The following is an 8,856-nucleotide window of genomic DNA, read 5'->3' as shown; positions in this document are numbered from 1 at the left end:
GTGACATGAAATGTCCCCAAAAGAGATCTCAGCGGTGGTTACAGGATCTGTCCCAGCTCTGTAAGAGCCCGCTGTGATCTCCAGGGCTCATTTATCGCTGCTACCTATAACTGCAGGAATTATGCCCCCAAAAAGCACCGTAGGAAGGAATGTGAGGGGAGGCTGCTCAGGAGAAGCGTTTCAATCTCTCCCTTCGTTTTAATGAGGATGCTTTGAAAATTAGGGCTGCTCTGCGGAGCTGAGCGGGTGTGAGGATGACTAATTTGGAGACAAATTAGGTCTACTTAGCCCAAATGTCTGCCTCGATTGTTCCCTTAATGACCCTTCAACGCACATCTCTCCCGATAGGAGTTTCACCGCAGCTCTGCCTCCAGCAGATTAAGTAATAACATGTTTTTACCGCTTTTCTAAGCGTTCCTTCGGACCCGATCCAGCATTTTCCCTCCGCCATGCGTGTCTCCAGCTCTTTCTGATGGGTAATTCATTTATTTGCGTCTGGCCCCTGGCAGATTTGTCTCTTCGCATGTCTCCTTCTCCGGAGCATTTCCCTTGCACCCTCTTTTTCAAAGATCCCTGAGCCTGAGCGGTTTTTGGCTGACTGCAGCGTGTTTGGTGTCTGCTGGGTAACAGATTTATCCTTTCCCAAGGAAAGACACGAACGTAAACAGAGGATCCAAAATGCATTTTGCTGGGCTTTTTAAATGCACTGAGATGAAACCCCCACCCCTCCCCGCCGCTACAAGGCTATTAATGTAAATACCAAACTTTACAATCCTTCCTGTCAAGGAAACTAACTTATTTACATTTTTTGAAGGATGCGTATAGAAAAAAATGGGGCTTTTGGGACAAAAAAGGGCTTCGTTCCAGTGTCACTACACCCCCAGTTAACTGTGCAGACACTATAGAATTAGGTTTTGTTCCCAGGGCCAGCAGAGATAACATCTGTTTGCTCCTTTAAGGAGAAAAATGAAATAGGATGCTGGTGTTCTATACTGGAAACAGCCCTGTAAATCTGAAGGGGCGATGGGATGAGGGCTCTGGGTTGAACACACGCCTTGAACGTGGCTTCTCCAGCATGGAAAAGGTGGGAAAAGCGGTTCCCAGCTCCATGCCAGCCCAGGGGAGGCAAAGGGCTCGTTCCCAGTGAGTGGGAAGGAGCAGCAGCCTGGTCTTACTGGTGCGGGGCTCAGGGCTGTGCTGCTGTGCTGCTGGTCGTGCCATCCCAGCTGGACAGGTTTTATCCTGCTACTAAAAGGAGTATCAGGAAATATACTTTTTTTTTCCTGAATTGTTCTTTTCAGTTTAGAGCCTGTGGAACATTTTGAAAGCAAAAGGGAAAGGTGGCTGCCAGGGGAAGGGCGCAGGTGCCGGCGGTGAGGATGGGGAGATTTTGGGGGGAAGGAAGGCTGGGCTGAAACATCCCACTGCAGTCCTAGAGGTGCAAAATCTGTGCCTGTTTCTCCTGCAACTCCCGCAGTCAGTTGTCTGGAATTCCATGGAGCAGAACAGGAAAAGGTCTCGTGGCCAGGGGAGCGAGCAGCAGTGACCTGCTGACGTTCGCAGGGGCCAGGTGGCATTTTCCCAGTTCCCAAGGCTCTGATTTTCTAATCAAACAGCTCCTCTGATTTTTGTTTTGCTTGCAGCCAGAGGGGAATGAGCCTTCCCCCAAGGAGAAAACCTTTCCTTGCTTCTCTCTCCCCAAAAGCTCAGGAAAAGGGAGGATGGCAGCCCAGCCTGAGCAGTGCTTACCCCACATTTGCAGTTTCTATCCCCTAGGAAAGGCAGGCGCTGATCCCAAACCCACACAGCAATTTCTTATGGATTTTTTTGTCCATTGGGGCAGCACAGGCTGCTCTCCTCTAGCCCATAAAAAGTCCCACCGCCCAACTAAACTTGCCTGTTTTCAAGGGTTTCTTGAGGACCTCGTTGTAGCTTTATTTTTTATTTTCTGGCAGCCGTAATTTCTGTCGCCATAAACGATAGAATTTGACACCGCACCGCACCAGGCCATTTGTCAACAACCTTTTCAACAGTCCAACCACACGCGTGTTCCTGCACAGCACAGGCACAGGGAAAGGGGCAAAGTTTGGGATCTTCCTCTGCAAGAGCCACCTCGGAGCACTGGGTTGGAGGCTGGGTTACGGCAAAGGAGCCGAATTCTGATTTATTCCAAATCAAACCCAAGCGTGCCGGGGTTTGGTTCTGCATCGCAATTTTTCCATTATATCCACACATTTTTTGGGGGATAGGAACAATCTGAGCACCTACCTATAAAGTCTGCCTCATCAGAGCAATGTTAATAATAATTGAGTCAATGTGGGGTGTAAAACACAGTTTAAAAAAGGCAAGTTTTGCCCCATGTGCTAGGAGGGTTGTGTATTAGATAACAGATTTCCAACCATCCTTGGCTAATGGCAACACATCATTTGGGAAACAACAGAATCAATGCATTGTTCCAGCCCAGCACTTTCCTATTCAGCCAATCTAAACTGCTGAAGAAATATGTGTTCGCGACATTTTACATCTGGTTTTGACAAGAAGCCTGGGTTTTTGTGCGGGGATTTTTTTCTTAAATCTGTTGCTGCAGTTTTTTAGCCAGCTTAGCATGGGAAAAGGCTCTCTATTGTATAAACGGAGGGTTTTGCTTTTGAAAAACCCACTCAGTTTTGGATTTTTGCCGTTGAAATCGGGGCACGATGTGCAAAATATAAGAACACCAGCGATGGCCATAAACCCCACAACAACAATGTTACCTAGTTAAATAAAGCCAAAACCAGGCAGCTCATGCAATTGGCAGAATAATCAATTTTGAGACTTTTTAATATTTTGAGGAATCACTAGAAGAGCTTAATTCCAGCACCAAAGTGCAAATTCCAAACCATTTCAGGATGCAAGTGAAACATTTACATCTAAAATGGTTTTAAGTCCATTTTACGCCACTAGTAAGTCCTGGTTTCACTTTTTTTTACCTTTTTGAACTGAGGTACTGCAGTTGCATCAAGTTTTTGCCTGGTTCTATATATTTTTTATTCAAAGGGGCCGTTCATTGCTGACCGAACAAAGATGGATTTGCCTCTTTAAACAAGCCCGTCCAATGGGCTGGGATAAGCTTTCCTCTGCTACTCTGCACATGATGAAATTATTTCTTTTTTACATCACAAGGGTGGCGGGGAAAAATGTCCCTTCAGAGTGTTTGCTTGGTGAAATGGGTTTGTGAGCTCTGTTTTATGTAGGGAGCCCCAGACAGCGCCTGGCCAGACCCAAACTCCGGCTGACACTACGCAGAGCTGCTCTGCTTAATTAGCTGGAGATGAGGGTGTTATTAAAAGGCTTTTTCCCCCCTCCTTTCTGACTGTTTATTCCTCCCTCCCCAAATATTACAAAGGCAGCTGAAGAGGAAGTAATTTTCTGCTAATGGAAAGTGACGACGAAGGGTTTGGTGAGGAGAGTAAATAAGAAACTGCGCCGAACGCCAGCCGCTGCTTTACCGTCACTTTGGGGAAGGGAAACTGGACAAACCCAAAAATTCAGCAGACTTTCTCCTATGTCTGTTTGCTTTTTGCTGTGTGAGGGGGAAGGGGCACAGCCCGGGACTGCAGCCGACATCTGCTGCTTGTTTCTTTTAAGAGAAACACAACCTGGGGCGAACCCGTCGCCGAGCCCCGCGTGGGTCCTGCCGACCCCCGGCCCCGCAGCTGGGAGGAGATGTGACCACCACGGGGCTCAGCACTGGTGTTTTTGGGGTGCAGGCACCCACAGAGCGGGGCAGCAGCTGTTTTGGATCCCCTTGTCAGCCCGTTGTGGCCATCACCTTTTCCTCTCCGAGCCCTTCTCTGAAGCAGTGCTTTCTGGCAAATGTCACACGGTGACGGTTTCCCCTCTGTCCCTCATCACCCAGCTCTCAACACCATCCCCCTCTTACTCCCCATTCCCACAGAGCAAAAGCATGCTGAATATTACTTCCCTCCCCCAAGCCCCAAAATTTTGGAGATATCTCATTTTTGCCTTCCTGGAAGCTCCATTTGTTTGAATTTCCTCCTGCAAAGGGGGGAGCGGGAGGAACTGGACGTGCCTACCCTACCCTCCAGGTCGGCGACCCCAAACCCACCAGCATCCCCAGCATTCCACAAAGGGCAAAGGGAGGGAAACAGACCCAGAGCATCGTTCAGGAGAAGAGAAACGGGTACCTACCCCTTGGGCTGGCCCGGCCCGGGCGGTGGCTAGTGGGAGGCCGACATGGACCACGCTCCCTCCATCCTCCACACGGAGAAGGCATAACTGAGCCTCTCGTGAGCCACGTAACTGCAGCTCGTCATCTTACTGTCCATCTCGTCGCTCTGTAGCACCTGGTAGAGGAAGTCTATGTACCGAGCCGCCAGCTTGAGCGTCTGGATTTTACTCAGTTTGTCAGAGGGCAGCGTGGGGATGATTTTCCTCAGGGCGGCAAAAGCTTCGTTGAGCGACTGAGTCCTCTGCCGCTCTCTGACATTGGCCAGGATCCTCTGGCTCTGCAGTTCTTCGTACGTTTGGGAGCTGGGACTGGACTTTTTCCCCCTCTTCCCTGGGTTGGGGCTGCCATCTTCGCTGGACTTCTTACTGTATCTTCTCTTCCTGCCAAATCTCTTTGGCTGCCTTTCCAGCTCCTCTTCACTGGTCCCCAAGCTATCCACAGGGGAAACAGGAGAACTGGAGCTTTCTTCCATGCTTTCTGCAAGAAGGGGAGGGGAAGAGCCTTTCCCCCCCTCCTTATGTTATGTGAGTGTGTGTGTGTCTTAAATGTGCTTTAAATTCCTGAGACAGATCCTTTGGAAAAACAGGAGGACTCTTTTTTTCTTTTTTTTTCCTTTTTTTTTTTTTTTTTGCTGACCAAACGTTTTCCAGGTTGCTTGAAGGGCTCTTATTTCAAGGACCGAGGTTGTGTAAAAAAATTGAGGTCTTGGAGAGAGGAAGTTATTCTAACTTTTTGGAAACTTTAGCTGAGCTCAGTTGCTAAATAGTTGTCAGAAGTGAGGGAGGTGCGGGGCTCCCTCCTGATTGGCCGGCCAGGTCGGTGGGAGGAAGGCTTTTCCCCCGCTAAACTTTCACAGTTTTATGTTACACTTAACTAAAATCTTGGGAATGCACCTCAAATCAAAGATAGCTGGCGAACGCCACCCCCCGCCCCCGGGGATGCTGGGTTTGCAGCACCCCTCCAGGATAACCCACCCCGGGGTTTTTGGGGTCCTGCTCCCAGCTCCGTGGCCAGGCTGCAGAGATTCTGGGGTGCAGAGGCATCCAGCCCTCCACACATGAGAGAGAGTTCCTTTTCCATGGAATGGGGCCCTGTTTCCCAGCCCCTGGTGCTGGGGGTGCTGCAAATGCCCTGTCCTGCAGGGATGGGGTGGGGACCTGCCTCCCCATCCCACAGGGTGACCTCGGAGCGGCAGAACTTCCCTGGGGCACGCTAAGAATGGGAATGGTGGAGATTTGGGGACAGAGGGGCTAAACCCCTACTTGTGGGGGGAAAAACTCCTCCTGGACAAACCCAAAATATGGATGAGCTGGAAAGCAGCTAGTAGTTCATGGAAAACCCCATGGAGAGGACCCTGGAGAAGCAACACTGGCTATGCATTGCCATTTGCTCCCAACTTTCCCCCCCTTCCACAATACATTTGAGGGAATCAGCAACCAAAGTAGGTAGGAGGACATTTTTTCCTCCTCCAGAATATCCTGCTGCTGAATTCGTGGTATCCCAGCACACAAAAACCGTGATAGCAGGATTTCTGATCTATCCAACAGAAGACAACAGGTCTCTTTTTTCCTCTCCATCATGCCGTGGGGGGAAATGTGGGAAAACTCTGCTTGCTTCTGTGGAGCTAAGGCAGAGAAAAATCAGATTTGGACCTCTGACTTCAGTCACAGCCCAAATTGCAGGAACAGATGCATTCCTGAGCGGCAAAGATCATGTTTTCAGTACGGAGCAGGGAAATAAAATAACAATAATAATAATAAAAAAAGAAATAAGACAAAAGAAACTCATAAAATGTCGATGTTGTATCAGAAGAATTAGTTTGGAGTGGATTTCTTTACAAAGTTTTCCAGTAGGTATCAACACTCATTAACGGAAAAAATAATGTCTGGTTTGATTGGAAAGTGTTCCTTGGTAGGAGAAGGAATTTTTGGCTTGCCTGGCGCTGGCTGCACTGCTGGTAGGTAATGTTTATAGTGGAAAGCCTTCCCCAGGCAGCCCCCGGGGAGAGCCTGTGTTTGCTTTCCAAAGGAAAGGTTCTCAGGTGCAGCACAGAAGTCGGAAAGCGAGGCCGTTCTGCAAATAGATTTTTAATCCGATTTAAGGCCCCGGTGGGCCGGGCAGGGCCGGGTGCTGCTCCCACTCCCACCCCAAATCCGCCTTCCAGAAGGGTTGGGGTCTCCGAATCCTGGAGTTCCATGAGTGCAAGTGGGCTGGGATGGCGCCTACCACGGAACTCAAAGCTGATGCTGCCCCTTATGAGGGGCATTTGGTTTGTGCTGGGGTTATTCAGGAGCCTCCTGAGTGCCTGGGATCCTTCCCAAGTATTGAGGGAAGCCAGCACCGAAGGCTGGAGGGGCACCATTCCTGGTTTTCCCAGCAAACAGGTTCCTGGCTCATGGCACGGCGTTTTGGGGCTGAGGTGCTGTGGGTTTGCAGGGATTCATGGAGCATGGGAGGGCATGGGGGCTGCAGGGATTCATGGAGCATGGGAGGGCATGGGGGATGCAGGGATTCATGGAGCACAGGAGGGCAGAGGGGATGCAGGGATTCATGGAGCACAGGAAGCCAGGGGGGATGCAGGGCTGAGCTCCCGGGGCACCCTGCCCAAGAGGGCTGTAGGTGCCCACAGGGAGGGAGCAGGGATGTTTTGTGCTGTGTTTGAGAGCACCAGGAGCAAGGGAAGATGATCCCAGCTGGTGAGGAGGGCGAGTGGAGCTGCTGGTTGTGCCTCTCCTCTCTCCCTGCCCTGCCAGCATTTATTTTCCAGCTTTTTATGGGCCTGCCATGACCACCGAAAGCGGGGCTTCATCTCCCAGAGTGTGAGGTGTTTCCATGGGGCGGGATTTGATCCTACAAGCGACACAGAACTTCTGGGGCTGGACTGTGTGATTGGATCTCAACATGCCCAGCTCTCAGCTGGCCCGGGGTGTTCGGGATAATCCCATACAAGCACGGCCACAGCTCCTGGGCATTTCACTGGAGCCGTGCTGGGAAAAAGCTGTGGCCACGTGGCGTGATCCTGGTGCAGCCGAGTGGCTGCTGCTCCTGGCTCTCTGGGATGTGCCTCTCCAGGCTGCACAGAGCAGCCCCGTGCTCCTCTGGGTTAAACAGCTAATATTAAGTAAATAAATTAAATAAAAACCCGCCTCGCTTCAGCAAATGAGACCGAAGGAGTGTTTGCAGGATCGAGGCAGGATTTCTCCCTAAGGGAATTGCTGCTGTGCATAACCTCTAAACGTGCAAAGCCTTTTAGTATCAGGCAGGCTTCATTAGGGGAAATTTATGGTGGGATTTGGCCGTGGGGTAATTATGGAGTCTCTGAGCCCGGCCCCGGCGAGCATCACTCCGGAGCTGCTGTGTGTGTGTGTCTGGACCCTCCACTGCTGCAGTGCTTGGTGCCAGGGCTAAGTCCCGCGGTGACAATCCTGCAAATACCTGCCCTGGAGCAGCCCAAAAGTGCGGGACCAGCCCCGGCTGAAATGTGACCCGGCTTTCCTGCAGGAAAGGGGAGTTTGGGGAGGTTTGTGCGGGAAGCAGCACGAAGGGAGCCGCTGGCGAAGCGGGCTGGGCTGGATCCATCCTTCCTCCGGCCGCGGCAAGGTGGGAGAGAGGCTCGGGAATGAAGAATGCCATGTAAAAAAGTAATTTTAGTGGAATTGTAATGCCATGTTTGAATGTGACCCTCACTATCATGTTGTTCCCTGCCTTTACCAGGCTCGCAGATCTTTGTGTTAGCGGGCAGTAATGAGTGTGGACTGGGATTTGGGGTCAGTGCTTGTTCTCCGTAGGAAGCCTGTGGTCCAGATGTCTCCTGGGCAGGGTTTGGCCAGAAAATCACCCTCTGGCCTCCCTGTGCTGAAGAGGAGAAGGTTTGGATTTTAGCCTCCTGCCGCCCCTCCCTCTGCTTGTCATGGGGAGCAGGAAAAGAGTGGATGCCCTGACAGTGCCGGTAATATCCTTTCAGTACATCCTGGCTGCTCCTCCAGCTGCCCTGTGCCGGGGGAGCTGCCAGGGACGCCAATTTTTGGAGCGAACTGGAGGAAAACCAGACGCTGTTGTGCTTTTTGCCTTCCTCCTCCTCGCTCCCTCCCGCTATAGAACAGAGAGAAGAGCATCCCTTCTCCTTCCAGAAACATCCCGCTCCCAAATTTCACCCAGCACCCAACCACCTCTAGCGCAGCCAGAAGGAGACCTGATTAAGACGTGATTAAGCTGATTAGGACCTGACTAAGCTGATTCACTGTTCCCCTCCTTTTTTTAAGGGGATAATTCCTCAGTGCTTGTGGAGCCACCCGGCGTGGGCACCTTGCCGTGCTGCCGGGACTGTCCCTGCTGCTTGTGGTGCCTGGCTTTGTTCTCTCCTGCCCCGTGTCCCCCTGCGGTGACAAGTTCATAATCAAAAGCAAAGCGGCGGCGCAGATAAAGGGGCGGGAGGTGCGGGCAGCGGGGCTTTTTAGGGATGAGACGCTCGGGGCGGAGCGCGCTTGCAAAGAAATTGGATCCGCTCCGGCCGGGGCTCTGTGCAGGAATGTACATCTGTTTCTGAACTGTTACCAGCTGATGTGCCCGCTCTTCACCTCCGCTTCCTCCCCTTCCAAAGCCCCGGAGCAGCCGCGGCACCGGCC

General features: G+C 51.4%; 1 protein-coding gene across 1 annotated transcript in view; it reads right to left on the bottom strand.

The window, feature by feature from the left end:
- TWIST2 (twist family bHLH transcription factor 2) overlaps positions 1–5,035 on the bottom strand; it is a 27,513-nt gene extending 22,478 nt beyond the window's left edge. Inside the window, exon 1 of the mRNA XM_005429923.2 lies at positions 4,192–5,035. Within this exon, the coding sequence (XP_005429980.1) occupies positions 4,221–4,703 (483 nt within the window). The 5' untranslated portion in view covers positions 4,704–5,035 and the 3' untranslated portion in view covers positions 4,192–4,220. The remainder of the gene's footprint in view (positions 1–4,191) is intronic.
- Positions 5,036–8,856: the final 3,821 nt, after the last annotated feature.

This window comes from Geospiza fortis, unplaced genomic scaffold, assembly GCF_000277835.1.
Source record: "Geospiza fortis unplaced genomic scaffold, GeoFor_1.0 scaffold46, whole genome shotgun sequence".
NCBI lineage: Eukaryota > Metazoa > Chordata > Aves > Passeriformes > Thraupidae > Geospiza > Geospiza fortis.
The sequence above is the reverse complement of the archived record's forward strand: the minus strand, read 5'-3'. Positions and strand labels throughout refer to the sequence as shown.